General features: G+C 39.9%; 3 protein-coding genes across 5 annotated transcripts; 1 reads left to right on the top strand and 2 right to left on the bottom strand.

Moving 5' to 3' along the window:
- Window positions 1-1412: 1412 nt before the first annotated feature.
- On the bottom strand, window positions 1413-16120 carry cc2d1a (coiled-coil and C2 domain containing 1A). 3 transcript variants are annotated; one of them, XM_016561577.1, is made up of 29 exons: window positions 16065-16120; window positions 13454-13532; window positions 12116-12257; window positions 11921-12027; window positions 11589-11816; window positions 10849-11128; window positions 10610-10719; window positions 9519-9591; window positions 9341-9430; window positions 9128-9255; window positions 8955-9027; window positions 7735-7853; window positions 7556-7652; window positions 7305-7477; window positions 6808-6930; window positions 6630-6688; window positions 5251-5367; window positions 5086-5159; window positions 4794-4852; window positions 4665-4716; window positions 4486-4585; window positions 3685-3775; window positions 3411-3602; window positions 3253-3311; window positions 3099-3171; window positions 2903-3023; window positions 2028-2104; window positions 1689-1736; window positions 1413-1603 (listed from the first exon to the last, which is right to left on the bottom strand). In XM_016561577.1, exons 2-29 carry the CDS (start codon window positions 13508-13510, stop codon window positions 1565-1567), a joined length of 2961 nt encoding a protein of 986 aa, XP_016417063.1. In that variant the 5' UTR covers window positions 13511-13532; window positions 16065-16120; the 3' UTR covers window positions 1413-1564. The 3 variants fall into 3 exon arrangements, with proteins under 3 accessions (XP_016417063.1, XP_016417062.1, XP_016417064.1); XM_016561576.1 differs by lacking the exon at window positions 16065-16120 and adding an exon at window positions 14010-14183; XM_016561578.1 differs by lacking the exon at window positions 16065-16120 and adding an exon at window positions 14010-14183 and having other exon boundaries at window positions 3253-3308.
- Window positions 14225-18100, top strand: LOC107747151 (uncharacterized). Its single transcript, XM_016561582.1, has 7 exons — window positions 14225-14273; window positions 14624-14675; window positions 14795-14880; window positions 15011-16504; window positions 17085-17218; window positions 17371-17463; window positions 17595-18100. The coding sequence occupies exons 2-7, from the start codon at window positions 14648-14650 to the stop codon at window positions 17695-17697; spliced, it is 1938 nt and encodes a 645-aa protein (XP_016417068.1). The 5' UTR covers window positions 14225-14273; window positions 14624-14647; the 3' UTR covers window positions 17698-18100.
- Window positions 18101-18484: 384 nt separating this feature from the next.
- LOC107747150 (nanos homolog 3-like) lies at window positions 18485-19277 on the bottom strand. The gene has a single exon (XM_016561581.1). It carries the CDS (start codon window positions 19244-19246, stop codon window positions 18758-18760), a length of 489 nt encoding a protein of 162 aa, XP_016417067.1. The 5' UTR covers window positions 19247-19277; the 3' UTR covers window positions 18485-18757.
- Window positions 19278-20491: the final 1214 nt, after the last annotated feature.

The following is a 20491-nucleotide window of genomic DNA, read 5'->3' as shown; positions in this document are numbered from 1 at the left end:
GGGTTTGGACTGTGTCAGTCAGGGGTTAAAGTTGATGCCCTATGACTCTGAAACAGACAAGCAGGGAAGAAAAAAAAAAAAGAAGAGGCGACAGCTTCCCTAAAAACATGCTGATCTCAGCATATGAATGACCACATCTCCAATAACACAACATCACACATTATCACCCGGATACAAAACCTCTCATTCCATCTTATCAAACCAAACAGACCCAAAACACACACAGGCACACATGGACTCCGTCCTCCACCCGAAACACCCGCACAATGAGCCCCGCTTCATTTCCTCTCACGAAGCATCGGGGTGTGGATAATCCACGATTATGGGATATTATCTGCATCTCCTCCATCTAACACACACTTGAACATCTTCGCTGGAGTGCTGAGATTATTCCCATATCACGGCCGTGCAGTGGCATTATCCTAATCTGGGAATACTGGAGGACACAGATTACTGTAAAGACTGCAGATTAACAGCACGTATATGTGAAAGAGAGGTTAGGCTGAGCCATGTCAGATAGGAGGAGATGGAAGACAAAACTGGGTTCAAATAAAAAGAACTATTTCGCTTTTGTAGTGCTAGGTACATGCATGAAACTGTCAGAGGGAATGAATGACCGTATGTAATCCTGTTCTCTGATAACCGTTATTTTATTTATTTATGTTATATATATGCACAAAACATTGCATGGGGAAATGTCATATTTGACAAAAGAATTATATATATATATATTAGTGCTGTCAAACGATTAATCGCATCCAAAATAAAAGTTTTTGTTTACATAATATATGTGTGTACTGTGTTTATTATGTATATATAAATACACACACATTCAGTATATATTTTGAAAATATTTACATGTATATATTTATATTATTATATATAAATATATTTTATAAACAAAATTTTTCTTAAATATATACATGCATGTGTGTGTCTTTTTTATATACATAAATATACATAGTACACACACATATTATGTAAACAAAAACTTTTATTTTGGATGCGATTAATCGTTTGACAGCACTAATATATATATATATATATAAAATCCACTTATTCTTAATATTTATTTTTATTATATATTTATATATACATATATAATTTATATAAACATTGAGAATGTGTGTATTTTTAATTGTCATTAAAAAATCTCAATGCAAAAATATCTTAATGGTCCTAAAATATTTAACAAAAATTTCTAATCTCGTTCTTTTTGGGGGCTAAATAAATGTGATCATGTTGTTGATGGGTTTTGTGAGATTTCCCCTTTAGTGTTTGACTGATGTTTATTTTTGCATGAGGTGAGACAAGTTTGATCTCACTCGAAACATTCAGACGTCTCTCCTTACAAAAGACAAATTGGGGAATGTTTTGATGGTCTGGAGTGCAGAGTAATGAAGTGCAGCAATGCAAAAGGTGCTTAATTGCATGTGTGTGTGTAGTGTTTCGTTGTGTTTCCCTCTGCAGCTCCTTTATATCTGTCACGATTCATTTCTATTCTCATGATTTCAGAAGTGTGAAGAGTTTTCCAGCAGACAGTCACGTCACTCGGCGCGTTTCTTCACTCTCTGATGGCCCGTTTTTTCCTGACCGACTCCAGCTGTGAGAGAGAGACGATGAAAAAGACGACAGTGAGTTCACATGGAGATGCGACTGAAGCAGACACGGCAGGCTTTATTATTCACCTCGTTCTCCACCATCTTTAGTCGGCCGAGGGCGTCTTTTGCTGCATCCTGAGAAACCAGAACAGCTCTTTAGCTTTAATCTAAATGACTGATTTAAAAATGTCGAAATGACTTCACAAAAGTGACATCCAGCTTCTGCTGTGTTTGTTTTTGATGAAACATCTGCGCAAATGCATGAGTGTTTCATGTCAACATGAAGTGACATTCGGAACCCATTTTACTTCAGTAATGTCAAGCATATCTGAGTGAAATGAGAACAAAAATAGACAGCTCACAGCTTATCAATGCGTTTGCGCAGAACAGCTAACGTCGGAGTGTGTGTGTGTGTGGTTTGCTCACCCTGTTGCCTTGGCTGGAAAACATTTTGACTGAATCTGACAGACCGTGAACAAACTTCCGCAGCACATTTTCATATTCTGAGACAGACAGAGAGATATAGTACATTAATGATGGTCTGTTTTGCTCTTGAATGTTTTTAATATGTAGCACTGGAAAGTCCAATTCATTGAAGTGAATCAGTTTATTTAGAAGGTTCATTTAAATGAAATATTTAAAAAGGATTCACAGATTAATTTGAATCATCAATCAGTATTTTTCCCAGCATTTTATGTTCTCATTCGTAACAAAATAAACATCTAGTAAAATAGGGCAGTTTATGGTTAGAGTCGGGGGAGGGGGGGGCTAATGGTTAGAGAGTCGGACTCGTAACCCAAAGGTTGCGGGTTCGAGTCTCGTACCGGTAGGGATTGTAGGTGGGGGGAGTGAATGTACAGCGCTCTCTCCCACCTTCAATACCACGACTGAGGTGCCCTTGAGCAAGGCACCGAACCCCCAACTGCTCCCCGGGCGCCGCAGCATAAATGGCTGCCCACTGCTCCGGATGTGTGTTAACGGTGTTCACTGCTGTGTGTGTGTGCACTTTGGATGGGATAAATGCAGAGCACTAATTCCGAGTATGGGTCACCATACTTGGCCACATGTCACGTCACAGAACACTGAAGTTAGGTTTTTGGGTGTTTTTCTCTTTTACTGTATCAAAAGTTCGGGATGTTTTAATGTTTCTGAAAGAAGTCTCTTCTGTTCAACAAGTCTGCATTCGTTTGATACAGTAAAAACAGTAATATTATGACCCTGCGATAATTGATAATTAATGATAATTATTATTATGACATAATTTGCAGCTTAATTAAGAGTTTTCTAATTGCATGTGGCACCTGTCAGTGCTGCCGGGTGTTTCTCCAGGTATGATTTCTGCCACTGCAGTCGCTGACAGACGTCCATGTGCTGCTTGATCAGCTCTGATGGCTCTCGTCTGTTCTTCTTATAATCGTTGATCTAAAGAGACGCACAAAATGACTCCCGATACACTCTATATCCAGTCAACAGCTCAATCCTATCACTGACACACACCTTCCACTCCAGTCTCTCTTTGTCGTGCTGAAGCAGACTGAAGCTGTGCAGCTTATACTGCGGAGGAGACGAGCTGAAACCAACCAGAGACACGTGTTAAACACACTCACCGAGCGACAGGAAATCAGTGCCGTACGATCAGCTTTCGTGTTACCTTGGTTTAGAGTTCCTGTCGTGATCGTTCCCGGGTTTGGATCTTGGAGGAGGAGCCTGCTGGAAATAAAATGCTTTATGTGGTTTCTGTCCAACTGTGTTTGTATGCAAGAACACATCCTGTGTGTGATATAAACAGCACTAATTGGCGTCTCATACCCGTTCCTTTTCCCTGCTTTTCTCCCGGTCTCTGTCTTTCTCCCGCTCTCGGTCCTTCTCCGGTGAAGGTGTGAGCGGGTCGATGACGAGCCACTTCTCCGTCACCGGCTGCAGCTGAACTCCAGACAGCGGCTCGCGGATCTTCACTCGCACCTCCAGCTTGCCTCCCGTCGCCTTGCGTCCGTCCAACACCTGCAACAGCAGCACAGCCTCATGGGACACCAGCGCTCCTGTGCATGTGACACGTGTGTGTGAGTTTGTGTGAATCACTCACATCAATGATCTCTCTGATCTCACACTGGTTCTCAAGAGCTTCCAGCTTCAGCTGAGCACTTCCCACCACTTTATCTGTCTTGAAGAGACCGCTGCGGACACACACACACACACACGATTATTAGACTCACTGCTAATGATAGTGACACCACATTTCAACCCTGTATGAAAAGTGAAAAACTATTTTGCCTAAAGAAAACTAGGCTTATTTTTAGGACTATTAATTTAAACCAATTACATGACAATTAAAATAAAAAAAAATATTATTAATTATTTAAATTGTAGTAAAACCTTTATGCTGATTTCTTTTAAATTCCTTTAAAAAAAATTATTAAAAAATGTAACGTAAAAAAAAATGACAGCATTGAGAATCATCATTGAAAATAATGTGACTGCAACAAAAAGCTAAAAACAAACAAACAACGCAGATACATAACAGTAATGAGAATTTGTGGAGAAAATCTGCTTAATTATCACTGTCAAAACTATGTATGTTAATTTTCGCCAAAAAAGTAGCAATTAATTGATCAAAAGAGCAATTTTTGCGATGCAAACTCAGAACATCTGAACTGTGAGATGTAAAGTGAGAATTCATAGCAAAATTCAAAATCGTGAGATATAAAGTCACAATTCCCTGTTTAAGTTTTATTCTGTGGAGGTAAGAAGCTTCCATGAAAAACATTAATGATCCAAAAAATAATCTTATGAAAAATATTACTAATGTAATTTCTTTTGGGGTGGAATGCGATCTGGACGTGTTATTGTCAGATTCACTATTAGTGTTGATTAATAGGAGTCTCACCCTTTGTGTACGACCTCAAACTTGATGCCTTTGGCCTGTACCACTCTCTTAAAGCCTCTGTGATCTCGCTTGATGTTCAGCTTGAACTGCTCCTTAAACTCTGAAAACACAGACTGTCAGCTAATGCCGCCACCTGTTTAACACACAGCCTGCACGCGTGTGTGTGTGTGTGTATGTACCTGGACAGTTGGTGTTTCTCACAGTGCTGGTTTTGTCTCTCTGAGCTTCTTCCTAAGAAACAAACACACCCTGTTAGATGCCAATAGCATGTGTGTGTGCGTGTGCGTGTGTGAGAAAGTGTTGCGTACCGCGCTGGGGAACGGGAACTCAAAGCGCACACTCGCATCCAGATCGTTGGCTGAAACTCCTGGAGAAAACAAAGAAAATAACATTTGCAGCCAATCTGTGACAGAATCTCATTATTTTTATTTTATATAGACACTAATGTTCAAAAGGTTGGGGTCAGTAAAATTTTTTTTGAAAGAAATGAATAAAAAAAAAAAATCCCCCAAACTTTTCAATGGTAGTGTATTTCAGAGACCATGTGTTTACAGCATTATGACACACAAGCAGCACACAGGCACACGTTCACATACACACCTGGAGGAGCGGGCAGGTTGATTCCTTTCACAACGGTCAGCACCATGTCATTGGACATCAGGGTAGGAAAGATCCTAAACACAGACATGAAGACATTTAGAGAATCTGCAGGACGACTGTGCTGACAGATGTGTTGTGTGTGTGTGTGTTTTCAAGTGTTCTCACTTGACGGTGTTGAAGGTGCGCTCCTCTGTGTGGAATTTGGGAACCGATCTTCCTTTAGCGTGAGCTTTCTTCAGCACTTCAATATTACTCATGCATTCCTCAGCCAGCTTCTCAAACCTACACACACACACACAGACACACACACACACAGACACACACACACACACACACACACACACACAGATACAGATACAGACACACACACACAGACACACATACACACACACACACAGACACACGCACACAGAGACACACAAGAGACACACACACACAGACACACACATATTTTCTGTCGTGGGGGCTTTCCATTTACTTGTAATATTTTTGTACTGAGCTCAGCAGCAATCCTTAAACCAACTCCTTTAGCATTTTTTCTTTTTTATTTACTATGTTTATTAATCTGTTTTCCTCATGAGGACTGTTTGCTGCTCCCACAATGTTCATCTCAGGTTTTACTATCCATGTGGGGGCATTCAGTCTCCACAATGTAGGCAAAATCTAACGACACACAAACAAATACACTTTAAGGCTAAATTATATTTTAATTTAATATTTATGTTAGTATTTATGGTTAGATTCTGATAATTATTACATATATTAATTAATATTTTTTTTATTTTATTTATACTTATACCATTAATATGTAAAAAAAAAAAATTTTTTTATAAATATTAAATAAGTAAAAAAAAGCAAAAGCAGTACTTAAAAAAACAATTTATAAAAAATACGATTTTTAAAAAATTGCATTTTTAATGCTTGTTTAGGCAGATATGATCAAATGTGTCTGTTTTTGATTCATACACTACCATTCAAAGGTTTGGGGCTGTTAGGATTTTTTAATGATTTCGAAAGAAGTCTCTTCTGCTCACCAAGGCTGCATTTATTTGATCAAAAATACAGTAAAACTGTAATATTGTGAAATATTGCAATTTAAAATAACTGTTTTCTATGTGAATATATGTTAAAATGTAATGTATTCCTGTGATCAAAGCTGGATTTTCTGCATCATTACTCCAGTCTTCAGTGTCACTTGATCTTCAGAAATCAGTATAATATGATGATCTGCTGCTCAAGAAACATTTGTGATTATTATCAATGTTGAAAACAGTTTTATACATTTTCCTTAAGGATTCCTTGAAGAATAGAAAGTTCAAAAGAACAGCATTTATTAGAAATAGAAATCTTCGATAACATTATAAATGTAATTACTGTCACTTTTGATCAATTCAATGCATCCTTGCTGAAAAAAAACGATTCATTTCTTTTAAAAAATGCTCAAACTTTTGAACAGTAGTGTACACTCATCACTCAAAACAAACACCTGGAAATTCTTCTTACCTGATGATGTTTCTTTCTAAATATAATAAATGAAAACACACCTGGCAGTTTCTGCTACATTCCCCATATGAGTGAACTGCTGCGAGTACGCCAGGCATTTCTGGAAACAAGTGTTAGAGAGTCATGTAGACTGTAAATAAAGCATGCGTTTCTCTTGAATTCAGTGTGTGCTTCACATGGATCAGATCTGTGTTTAGCCGCTTGTGTGTGTGTAATAACCTCGTGCTGCTGTTTGAGCTGTGCCATCAGTTGAGTGTACTGCTCAGATGCGCGCGGAGAGAGAGCGGACGAGCGTGAATGAGACAGTCTGTAGTTGTCCTCACTGACCGGAGCGGCCGGCACCTGCACACCAGAGCATACATAAAACACACTAACACACTGAGATCTGTGTCAAACACATCTGATCACTTTCACACATACAGATGCAAAGCTGTCCACAAATGCCATTATACGCAAACACACACCTGATGTGCATTATTTATTCATCATTTTGTAGAAGGGGGGTTTAAAAATCGTATACGTTTCATAGAAAAGGTACATCGCCATCTTGCTCCAACCAAAGTGACCTGAACGCATCTGACATCTTAATTAGGACTTCCTAACTCATAAATACAAACTTCCTAGAAGCGCTAATTCAACTTTACTCTTTCAGTCAATGACTTTGGCCCTCCAGAACCAATTCTGATGAAATTTCGGTGCATCACTGATTCACAAACCTTGGTGATGTCCACAGGAAGTCCGGCCTTGGCGGCAGTGATCATGGCATCGAGGCCTTTAGCGTTTCTCAGGTGCTGAGCGGCTCCCTGCATGTCCTTCATCTCTTTAGAGCGCAGCGCGGCCTTCACAAACTGCTGCCTGCGCATGGTCAGGAAATCCAGCTGCTGCTGGGCTGCACAACAACACACACGTCACACAGCAGTGCCAGTACAATGTACCTGTTAATGCCGATATATAAACACGCACCTACCTTTCCCTCCTAGTTTGGGGGTGTTAGTGGAGCCGGCGGACGAGGCTTTCGGAGGAGCGGGAGCTCTGGATTTCTGAACTGCAGGCTGAGCTGATGGCTACACAGACACAGAGAGAGACGAAGAATCAGGCCCAAGCACAGTTTCTAGAGGTTCTGCTGAACTTTGTCTTTGACGCTACCTTCTGTGGTTCTTCGTCTGCATCGGCATCTGCGTCCTGATTGGCCAGCTTCATGGCTGTCTCCAGGACGCCCATAAAATTCTGCTCGCCGCCTTCAGTGCCCTGCAGCGGAGGACAACCTGACATGCACAAACATTAACATGGTCAAAACTGAGGTGCATAAACTATATACTATGAGATTGTAAATTCACAATTCTAAGAAAAAAAAGTCAGAATGGTGAGATAAAGAGTCACAATTACCTTTTTCTTTTAATACATGGCAAAAACAAAAAGAGAATTACGAGAAGTAAACTCTAAATTGCAAAACAGTGATTTTTTTGTTATTCTTATAAATTTGTAGATCTTGTAATTATGACTTTTTTTCTCAGAACGGCAAGAAAACACGTCTGAATTGTAAAATTAAAAAGTTACAATTAAATTTATTCTGTGCAGAAACAATAACTACACTGTATCTGTTTTACATATTATAATTAATTACATAATTATAAATGCACACTGCCGTTTGGTATCAGAATATTTTTTATTTTAAAAGAAAAAAATATATAATATAATATAATATATATTTATATGTAATATAATAATTACAAAAGATTTCCGTTTCAAATAAATGCTGTTCTTTTGGACTTTCTATTTGTCAAAAATCCTGAAAAAAAAAAAAAAAAAAACCTTTTCCCACAAAAATCTGAAGCAGCACAACTGTTTTCAACATTGATGATAATCAGGAATGTTTCTTGAGCAGCAAATCAGCATATTATACTGATTTCTGAAGATCATGTGACACTGAAGACTGGAGTAATGATGCTGAAAATTCAGCTTTGATCACAGCAATAAATGATATTTTAACATATATTCACATAGAAAACAGTTCTTTTAAGTTGTAATAGTATTTCACAATATTACTGTTTTTACTGTATTTTTTTAACACACAAATACAGTCTTGGTGAGCAGAAGAGACTTTCATAAACACTAAAAAGAATCTTACTGATCCCAAACTTTGAACAGCAGTGTGTATAATTAAATTAATTATTGAATTATAAATATATAAATAATCAGCACACCACGCTGTAACATTTACAAACACCTCCTGATATATTTAGATCTTAATGAACACATTATATGGTACATTTCTTAACCTTTTTCACTGGTGAGGCACATTCAAGACATTTTACTATATTTGTCAGAAGTTTGGCTTTCGCTAGACACAAGTAAACAAGTGTTACCTGGTGGAACAGGAAGTTCTGCCAAATTCACAGGCCGTCCTGCTTTATGAGATTTAATGGCGTCTTGATATTGCTGAGGTCAAGAACGAACGAACACACACACACACACACACACACGAGAGATTAAAGAAACAGCACCGGTTCTTATTTAAGTGAGTCTTCACGTGTGTTACCTTGACTATGCGCTGGTGCATGCGTGCTTTGCGGTCGTCTCCTTTGCTCTTGGCGCTCTCTGCGGCTTCTCTGTATTTGTCCATGCGTTGCTGTAAGGCCTCGGCGACGCTCCGAGGAGCAGAGAGAGCTGAAACACACACACATATAACTGATGTCTGTGTTTGATGCGTGTGAGTGGGACGTCACATTAACACACACACACACATTCTCACCTGTGTCTGGGGCAGCAGTGGAGGCAGCAGGAGGGGCGGCTGCTTTAGAGGACAGCTGAGGAGGGTTAGAGCGTGGCACTTCAACCTCTCCTGAAAGACAGACACTTCAGATCAAAACCAGACTGAACTGAGCAGAATGTAACTGAGGTGAGTGGAGATCGGTGAGGTAAATCTGTACCAGGAGGGGGCGGCAGTGAGCTGATGTCCACAAACTCGCGTCTGTCAACACTCTCCACCACTGAGTCTAATCCCTGTGAGGAAAGGAGAGACGGAGAGCAAGCGAAAGTTCATTTTCACAGTTGTTAATTGTTGGATAACCTAGTGCTGTGCAGCCAGATAAATCTACAATCCACAATAACACACCTACACTTCTGTTCAAACGTTTGGGGTGAGTATGTGTTTTAATTTTTCTGGTTTCTTTTTGAATATACAGTATTTTTAAAATGTAATTTATTTCTGTGATCAAAGCTGAATTTTCAGCAGCATTACTCCAGTCTTCAGTGTCACATGATCTTCAGAAATCAGTCTAATATGCTGATTTGCTGCTCAAGAAATGTTTATTATTATTATCATTGTTGAAATCAGTTGAGGTGCTTCATATTTCTGTGTTTTTAATTCAGGTTTATTTGATAACCATAAAGTTAAAAATAACAGCAGAATTTTTTTGTAACATTAGAAATGTCTTTACCTGTGTTATTTTAGTATCATCGAGTTTATTTGTAATATTTTGAATTCGTTTTTATTTTTATATTTTCCATTTTCATTTTTAATTTTGTTAAAGTTTTAGTAATTTTGTTTGTTTTTATTAGTTTTTTTTATCAGTTATTTCTTTAAATATGTCTCTATAGTTTTTATTTATTTTTATTTAAGTTTAAGTATATCAAGATAAACTAAATGAAAATGAGAAATCTTGCCTAGGCAACTAGCTGAAGTACAATAAGTTTAGGTTTTTATATTTTATCTCACTTAACATTTATTTAATTTTTTAAGTAACATAAAAAAATGATGTTTTTTTTTCTAATTCTAATTCTAATTTATTTATAATATCCAGTTTATCTGTAATTACCCTGGCACTTTTGATCAATTGAATGCATTCTTGCTGAATAGAAGTATTAATATCTTTCAAAATAAATAATCGTACAGATGGCAAACTTTTGAATCTTACTGCACATAAAAAAAATGCGTAGGGCAACAAAGAAATTAGTGTAAATGTGTGACTTTGTGACCCAAATTAGACCTGATGATCATAAACTGGCAAAACTCATTCACCTTGAACATTTGGTAGAGTTGTTTGGCTTGTTCAGTGTTTCCGCTCTGCTTGGCCTTTAAGGCTGCCAGCTTATACTCTCTCTGTCTGCTTAATATGCTCGCTTTGAGCTCTGAAACACACACAAACACACATGACAATGTGTACGGCAACAGCTTCACAGTGACAGTTAATGAGAAGGTCAGAGCGCGAGTGTGTGTGTGTGTGTGTGTGTACCTGAGTGCTGTGTGTGTGTGTGTACCTGAGTGCTGTGTGTTGGGCTGGCCGGGCGTGAGGGGTGATATGGCTGGTGTATCGGGTGTTACGGCCGTCGGCTGTAGCAGCTGAGGCTTGGACGGAGCGACTGGCTTGACATTAGCCGTCTGCGGTGGCGTGTTTGCTGGAGCAGGTTTTTCTTGCTCTGTGATTGGCTCGGCCTGCGAAGCAGCAGAGGGTTTTCCACCGGTGGCCACAGCAGGAGGAATCTCATCTTCATTGATGGGCTTCCCCTTTTTAACTGACATCAGCATAGACTGTAGAGTCTAAAAACAGGAAATGTGTTACTAACCGCTCAGAAATCCTCAGACAAATATACTATATAAAATACAGTATAAATTATTTATTTTACAGATTTTTAAAATCAAGTTTCATTTTTTTTTTCTTCAAATTGATACGTTTTCAAATTATTATTTTGGTAAGTATTATGTAAATTAAATTGCAGTAATTGTTATATATCACCTTTACGTTGGCCACCCTGCTCTCTAAGACAGAGGTCTTCAGCCCTGCTCCTGCAAAGTTTATTTCCACCCTGCTTCAGCACACCTGCCGGTGTATTTTCACGCAGTCTTGAGGAGCTTGATTAGCTGCTTCTGGTGTGTTTGATTAGGGTTGCAGCTAAACTCTGCAGGACAGTGGCTCTCCAGGAACAGGGCTGAAGACCCCTGCTCTGAGACACTATCATCGGCCATCAAAAAGTCGATGTGGGTGGAGCTCTAGTCCCACCTTCAGTCCGCGGTCGTATCGCCGTGCTTTGCTGGTCTCGCCCGCGGCCTTGGCATTGGTAATGGCTGTTTGGTACATGTCCAAGCGCTCTTGCAGGCAAGCCTCCAGGCTGGCAGGTGCATTCTGGGATGCGGGCGCTGCATTGGAGCGTTGAGGAGGCACTGGTGACGGAGGAGGTTTCCTGACCACTTGCTCCTTATCGTCTTCCAGCACCTCACTCAACTCGGCCTGAAACATAGAAAACGACTTCGATCAAAACCTGCTCCTGAGAGAAAGATCGCATCTGATGTGCCACCTGTAGTGCTGTAAAGACAAGAAGGGTTTTGTCCTACCAAGAGATCAGCGTCGTTCTCCAAATCACCATCATCGTCTACGTCCTCGTCCAGGTCTTTCATACAAAACGCTGCCATCCGCTCAATGTCCTCCATTGGCACCGGAGCTACATGATGCAAAAAAGACAGAAAGATGGCAAGGGATCAAGGTTTGGCTTGCTGTTGGTAGACGGCATAAATACATAACATCCTCACCTTTTCCTCCAGGTCTCTTGCCCGCTGGTCCGCTCCCCCCTCCTCCTCCCATCAATGCCAGAAGCTCCGCCTCCAGCTCCTCATCATTTCCTCCAGAGTCATCCAGCCCGCTGTCAGGAGCCAAATCCAGCAGCAGTCCCATCTGATTACATGTGAGGATGGAGATATTATTTTAGTTTTTTATCAATATTTTGAATTACATTATCTTTTCATTTCAGATAAAGTTTTAGTCATTTTGTTGTGTGCCATTCTTTGTCTATACATGTAAATATGCCTAAATATTTATAGCTTGTTTGAACATTACATATGAACTGTTGCAAATTCAAAAGCATTTTACGCACCTACATTCACTTAATATGTCTATACATGTTTTAATAATTTTCCTTTCAATTTTTATTTTATTACTTTATTATGGTACTTCAGGTTAAAGTAAAGGACAGTTAGAAATGTGGCCTTTGCAACTAGCATGAATAAAAAATACTTTTTTTTACATTTTATTAGTGTCATTTTTTAATAGGTTTAATAGGTTTTTCATTTCATACTGACTTCAAAGATGACATTTTAAAGCAGCACTATGTAACTTTTTCTGTGTTCAAAATTTGCAAAATGTATATAATGAGCGAGTACATCATGAATTCATCTTCCAAACCGCGTTTTTGTCTTATTCCGTATCACTACGGTACACTTATAATAAGTACTTATATTTGGACTATTGTAGCCTGGTCGGGTCGTCACCGCTGCGGAGTAACACATACCTGCGTGAATCGCCATAGACATAAACTTAGAGAAGTAGCTCCGGTTGGAATGTTCTTCCGCGGGATGTGTGCAGTTCTGTTTATTAACCGCTAGAGCGCCAAAAGTTACATAGTGCTGCTTTAATAATGCCTTTGCAACTAGCATGAATTTTAAAAAAAACTTTTTTTTACATTTTATTTCGGTTAATGTTTATTTTCTTTCAAGTGACAATTTTTAATAGGTTTTAGTTTTAATTTACAATAATAACCCTCAAAACTGATTTATAGATTCAAAAGCATTTTATGAACCTATATGTGTGGCACTCAAAAGTGAATGCAAATCATTAAGTGCACTAAATATTTGGAAATGTCCTTATTACATCACCACAAATCATTAAGTGCACTAAATATTTGGAAATGTCCTTATTACATCACCACAAATCATTAAACATTATAAAGAAAAAAAAAAATGCAAAGATGAATAGTTCACAATATGATCTATAACATGCATTTAGAAAATAAATAGGGTGATTTCCCCCCCCATTTCATGCTGACTTCATCATATGATTCTGGACACAGTCCTGACTCTCATCTGGTTAATTACCTGTTTGGCCCTGGCGGCCCCCTGGCCCTTCTGCGGAGGGTTCCGGCTTCGACTCATTTTCGCCGCAGGTCCTTCAAACCTGGAGTGAGAAAAATAATGATTCATTAATAATACTACAAAACAGCCACTGCACCAGCCTTTCAGTGACACCACAACCAACCACACCAGACAGTGAGTGGAGTCATATCGTCTAAATCATTACGTGAATAATGACGTCTGTATTTGCATAATCAATGCACAGACATAATCAACGGCCAAATGTGCACATTTAATAGTTTCATGTTTCTCCCAGAGCTCCATCACCTTACATTAACTGTCTAAGCTCAATAGGAAACAGCATTTAACCTGCTAGTGTTTACAGGTTAATCCAAAGCACATCTTTGGCTGATTTTGCACCAGAACTGTTAGAGGCAAAGCGCAACGAAGCCACAAAATAAATATCGGATCATTCACAATATAAATCATAACGTAAACAACTAATTCAGTCAAAGTCTCTGCTAGCGAGGAGGCTAATTCTCACATCAGACTCTATTTACTAATCATTTGAACGCGATACCTTGATCATATGTTCCTCCGAGGGCGGGTTACGTGGTAAATATCTGTTCCGCTGAGAAGAACAAGCTGCCTGTCATGAAGTTTTTGCACCAGAGTGTCATAAACACAGAGATAAACACAAATCTGCATTGCCGTCAATGTAGCTCCAGCACTTCCTGCTTTTCGCCAGGTTTCCCATAGCAACGACAGAGGCTCGCGCTTTACGGCACGCGGGAACGACGCCCCACAGCCCAGGATCTGTTAGTTCAACCGCCAGCGTGTCGATGTATTCAGATTTTAAATCATATTTTACACTTTATGAGGGGTTGTCTTATTATAGTTTGTTTTCTCTGAGAAAATGTGCAGAAATAGCAAACTAAATATGACATCACGAATAGCGTCACGAATCTTTCGCGCTTATTTGACTTGTCTGTTAAATTAATTATGTGCTATTTACAACGGTTTTAAACGGTTTATTTGATATGTTAAAGTTATTTATAACTGGTTATAAGAATTTATTTTACAAAACTGGGTTAGAGGAAAAATTTACGAATACATTTTAACGAACCATCTACAGTATGCACAATTAAAAGAGTCAAGTGTGTAATTAACATGTTTGAACTTTTATTCATTTAGTTGAATCTGGACTAAAACAAGACAATGGCCAAAAGAAAATCGAAGACGACAGGTACCTTGGACCCATGTAAACATAATTACCAGTCATTCATACTACCAGCTTGATTAGAGCTATATTACATATTTAATTTGTCAGTAAACATGCTGATGCAGTTAAATGTCTTTTAGCAGAGTTCAAACCCCCTAAGAGGACGCAGCCCAGAGCAAAACGACAGAAAAGCACTGAAGCAACAAACCAGTCTGAAGATGAAAATCAGGTGATTTCTCTCTCGATTACATGCTATGACATAACATTTGGAAGGAATTACAATATGCTTTGATGTCACTGTGCGGTTATATTTGTGTTTTCGTTTGTTGGTTCACTTAACTCTTTACCTTAATGTCCAGACTCTGACACCGGAGTCAGAAAACAACAATTCCCACAATGCATTGTGCTCAGACAAGCTGGATGAACATCAGCCTGGACAGAGCACATTACAAGACACTCAGACAACAGAATTCCCAGTAGATCCGTGTTGTTCCTTGGAAGAGAAAACAAGCCATTATGATAATAATGAGTTTGGAAATGGCACAAATCCACCTGAGGTCTCTCATGAGATTGAACAAACTGCAGCGGTCCCACTACAAACCCCAGAACTCGACAAAAGCGACAAGCACACTCTCTCTAGACCTTTGAATACAGAAGCTATTAATGTAGATCAGCCCAATAGAGAGCTAGATGATGAAGAGCGTGAAATCACTAGAAATTCAAATCATCAATCTCAGAAGGTCCCAGATGACTGCGACTCTGAATTACCATCCGATGAGCATCAAACCGAGAGAGAATTGTCACATGAGGGCAATACAGCCACTGAACCCAAGATGGATGAACAATTAGGGTCTTCAGACATCGTAGCGGAGACCTCATATGACCAGATTCAGATGCCTGAAGATGCAGGTTCAGCAGATCCTCTAGTAAAGAGGAAAATAAGAAAGAGGATGGGAATGTGCAGGCTTGGAGAAAGGAAGAAGATGCTCAAGGGACAGCCGACTAGAGGGAATGTGTTTGAAGGAAGCCAGGAGAACGAGGCGGGGGAAATCACTAATGAAGGGCCGGTCATGACGAGTGACGGTTTGAAAAAGGATATCTCGATTTCTGTTGAAGAAGAGGTCACTGAGTCAGAGGTTTCAGTGCCCTCCTTCTCAACCTCCTGCCCAATGGAGGATACACCCGTACAAGAGCAACAGGAGCAGCCTGGGAATGAAGTTCAGATACTGGTCAAATGCATGTCAAGGGAGCCTGTTACTCATGAAACTGATAATGCAATCCCATCCCATGCTGATGCTGATGATCTAAACCCTCTCGAGCAAAATGAAACTGAATGCATGGAGCAAAATGCTACTGAAAGCAACATTAGAGAAGATAGCAATGTGGTCACAACTGAGATTGGTACTGAAGTACCTGTCGATTTTGCTGAAGTTTGCAAGGACTCAACTGATGTTTCAGCTCAAGAAGAGGTTGTGATAGCCGGTTCACTTGAAGTTCCCAAAGAGGCCAATGAAGGCTCTGCATCCGCTTCTGAGGTTGCTAACCAGTTTGGAGAAGAACTCGTAGCGGGAGGCGACGAGACCGAGCAGTGCAGTCCGTGTGAATGTGACATGAACGCCTCTACTAGTGACCACACCAGTGAACAGTGTGTGGAGCTCATGGACATCGCAGCCGATGAGACCATCAGTGCACCTCCTGTAATCCATGAGACAGAAGATAAGTGTGAGTCTTCAGACTTTTCTCAGGTTGCCGCCACTGTCACAGCTGAGAACAAGGCAGACTGGGAGGACAACAGCGTGTCGAGTTTGTCCATACCTGCAGCTCTACCGGGTGGTGATAATGAAGATGGGCAAGTGAGTTATTCTTTTGAACGATGAACGTACATTTCAAGCAGGGGTGTCCAAACCTGCTCCTGGAGGGCCATTGTCCTGCAGAGTTTAGCTCCAGCCCTAATCAAACACACCTGAACCAGTTAATTAAGCTTTTCAGACTCAGAAGAAATGTGTTGGAGCTAAACTCTGAAGGACACTGTCCCTCCAGGATCAGGTATAGACACCCCTGACTTAAAAGAACCAGTCGTAATTCCAAAGCCATATTTCAAGAAGATATACTGCAGAATGTTCTCTGAAGTGCTTTTTAAGATCTAGAAAAGTCATAAAAGCACAATAAAAGTAGTCCATAGGACTTCTAAGATAGCTTTGGGTGAGAAAAGGGCCAGAATATAAAGTGTTAGTTGACACAGAAATCAGTGTTGGTTGCCATCAAACCTGTGTCATTGGTGTGTAATATTCCTTTGAAATACCAAAACCACTACTTGGTGTTTTTTTTTATTGGACTTTAGTTTTAAATTTACAGTGTAGGTTTTGGTATCCAAAACTCTCACATGTCCTTTAAAGTCAGCATTAAATTACTAAAACTGAGTTGTATCCTCAGTCGTTTACAGAGCATGTAAGTTTACTGAGAGATGCTCATGAGCCTCATCGGAGTCCTGCCGCTGAACCGGATCCCTCCAGCCCTTTATCCATGCACTCGGTGACAGATTCCCAGCTCAACAACATCCCTCTGAGGTGAGACAAATGTGAAAGCCATTGACTTTGAATGTTACTGGAGGTCTGTTTAGGTTTCTAGAAGTTGGTTAAATTTCAGACTTTACTGTCCACAACATTAATGCACAGCGCAAGGTGTTTTTGTCCATTTTCATGGTTTATATTTTGCTCAGTTTGGAGGATCTCCCCATCTCAGAAGCCTCCTGTGATCTGGAAGATGCCACAGAGCTTGTATGTGGCCTAATCAGAGATATTGCCTCTCTGAAGTAAGTCAGGATTTGTTTTGAGCACTTAAACACAATTCTGATTTTGTGGTTTACACTATTAAGTTTATTATTAAATAACACGGTAAAGAACAGTTTTGACCATAAACCGTAATTTCAATGTTTTCTTGCAGTCAGTTATTGATGGACGCACGCAGGCAGATTGGATTTAGGCAACAAGGCAGAAAACCTCTGCTCCACACTCAGAAATATAGGCATAATACCAACAGATTCTGAACGTATTTTACTGCATGATATAATGGACAGAAAAAAAAAAGACAAAAAAGCACTGAATAATTTGCACTGATGAGTTCAGATAGCAGGCACTGGTTTACAACTGTTCAGTTACACTTGTTCGAGCAAAGGCACAACATGCATAGAGTTGCTGTTTTAGTAAGCCAAAGTTAACACTTTTCCTAGCAGGTTCAAGCAAAGTAGTAAACATTGTAATTCTGTCAATCACAGGGTGTGACCCCCAAGACTGAAGGGTTGTAACCGTAGCAACAGGTCGTCAAAGTTCCAGTCATAAATCAGTCCAAATTCCTGTTCAAAACACATTCTGCATAAATAAAATGAATCTTTCTGGTTGTTGCTGTGCGTGTTTGATTCTGTGAAATCATGTTTTGTAAAACTACACATCAAAAAAACAAAAATTGTCAAACTGAACCAATTTCAGCTGAAGTGCTGTGATATGAACACAGGTTTCCAAAAGTTCACTGAACACGTTTCTGTTGTTCATTTTCTTGCTTTTGTCACAAAGTAAACCATCATATTTTTAAACAAATGTACATGAACTTCCTGATGCCACGTGAACAAAACCTGATGATCATGTTCTCCAAAATGTAGTGAAAATAGAGAAATAAAAACAGAAGATTGAGGTAGTTATATATTAAAGCAAAATATAGGCAGCTTTAAAGAGAAACACACCTAAATAACATTAAAAGCACTTATATATTTCACCCACAGAGTATCACAAAATAGTAAAAATGTAATTTTTTTTTTTTAGTTAAATTAAACAAGAAAGAGCTAGTTCACACGTGGTTGCACCTGTAGCGAGCCTATTGGCTTGTGTACAAGTTTGTTCAAAGACAAAACAAAAAGAGTGAAAAAACACCACCACTGCACACAAGAGGAAGACATAAAAAAAAACGTGCAAATCGAACACAAAAGCACACATGCATGCAAACTCACACAAGCCATTATGGATTGAACAATTAAAGTTGAATATTAAAACCACTCTAAAAATGTCCTTCTCGTATACCGTGGCCAGATCTTTTACGGGTCAGAAACGTCCGGTTCACCATGTTGTTTTGGCGTACACGGAGCTGTAGGTTTTGTCCACGAGCGGGCAGAATCTCTTGGTGTGCGCTTTGGCCCCGGTGGCTCCGCACAGGGGACACACGTACTGGCTCAAGTACGGGCACATCACGGCTCCGGCGCGGTCTTTTAAGTAGTGTGAGGTGAACACGGCTTCGGTCTCTCCGTTGTGTTTGCAGAAGCTGCAGAACTTCTTCTCGGATGGGCTGCTGCGGGTGCTTTTGCCGCGTTCCGGGTCTCTTTTCTCCGTCGTCAGGGTCCCGTGCGCTCGCGTCGGGCCGCTTGGAGACTCCAGGAGCACGGGGGCGGCGGCGGTGTCATCGGCCGCGTCAGGCTGCTCTGCTGGCCGTTGCATGCCTCTGATCATGTCCGCCAGACCCATGTAATCCTTCCAGGGCTGAAAGTCCTGATTTCTAGACTCCATAGATCCATGAGCCGACAAGAAGTAGCGGAGAAGAGAAAATGCCATGGCATTCGCCGAGTGCGACAGAAACGTGAAGCACGCGCTGAGCACGCGTGGGTTTTAAAGGGCGGACGTCACGGCAGGAGACCAATTAGGACACGAAGAGTTTGCCAAGTGTCCTCTGAAACCAAAACGATTGGTAGAGAAGATTGAAATAAAGCAAGAATACGTTTAAACTGTGGACTGGAGTTGCTAGTGTAACACCATATGGGGTAAGTTGTCACTATGAGAGCCCGCTGTTTATTGACACTGATTGGAGAAGACCGCTTTTTTGAAATATTGTAGGAAGTTAACAGTAGAACCTGTTAAACTGTATGTAAAATTGCAATAATAACAATATGGAGCAACTTGCTAAGTGTTTTATGAAAAATACTTCTAAGAACTCAGTTCAACCTTTCATTACGATCCTTATATTCTCATCTAATAGCATAAATATTATAGTGGAATTAATGTTCTTATTTTAAAGTATAAGTTCAATCAAATATGAACATTTGCTGCAAATGTAGTCACCCTCAGGCCATCCAAGGTGTAGATGGGTTTGTATCTTCATGAAAACAGATTTGAGAGAAATGTAGCATTACATCACTTGTTCACCAATCCTCTGCGGTGAATGGGTGCCATTCACTGGATGAAGTGTTATTATGAATTATGGACTCATATATTTTGGCCAGAAGTGATGTTTTAAAGGGGTCATATGATGCGATTTCAAGTTTTCCTTTCTCTTTGGAGTGTTACAAGCTGATTGTGCATAGATAAGATCCCTAAAGTTGCAAAGACTAAAGTCTCAAAACCAAAGAGATATTCTTTATCAAAGTTAAGACTCTGCCACGCCCCCCTAAAACGGCTCGTTCTAACACGCCCCCACATATCTACCTCACTATGTGGAAATATTAGCATAATGCCGCCCAAATGTGCACGCAAAGAAAGAAGGCGTGGTTTCAGTAACCGCAGTTAGTGTTAAAGCAGCCATGTCAGGGAGACGCTGTGTGTTTCAGTGCGAAAGCAAAAGCACTTTATTTGGCCTACCAGAAGTAGATGCATTTAGGAATCTTTAAAGGGGTCATATGATGCAATTTCAAGTTTTCCTTTCTCTTTGGAGTGTTACAAGCTCTTGGTGCATAAAGAAGATCTGTAAAGTTGCAAAGACTAAAGTCTCAAAACCAAAGAGATATTCTTGATCAAAGTTAAGACTCTGCCACGCCCCCCTAAAACAGCTCGTTCTAACACGCCCCCACATATCTACCACACTAT

Source organism: Sinocyclocheilus rhinocerous, unplaced genomic scaffold, assembly GCF_001515625.1.
Source record: "Sinocyclocheilus rhinocerous isolate Xijiao unplaced genomic scaffold, SAMN03320098_v1.1 scaffold1310, whole genome shotgun sequence".
NCBI lineage: Eukaryota > Metazoa > Chordata > Actinopteri > Cypriniformes > Cyprinidae > Sinocyclocheilus > Sinocyclocheilus rhinocerous.
This window is presented reverse-complemented; position numbering and strand designations above follow the sequence as displayed.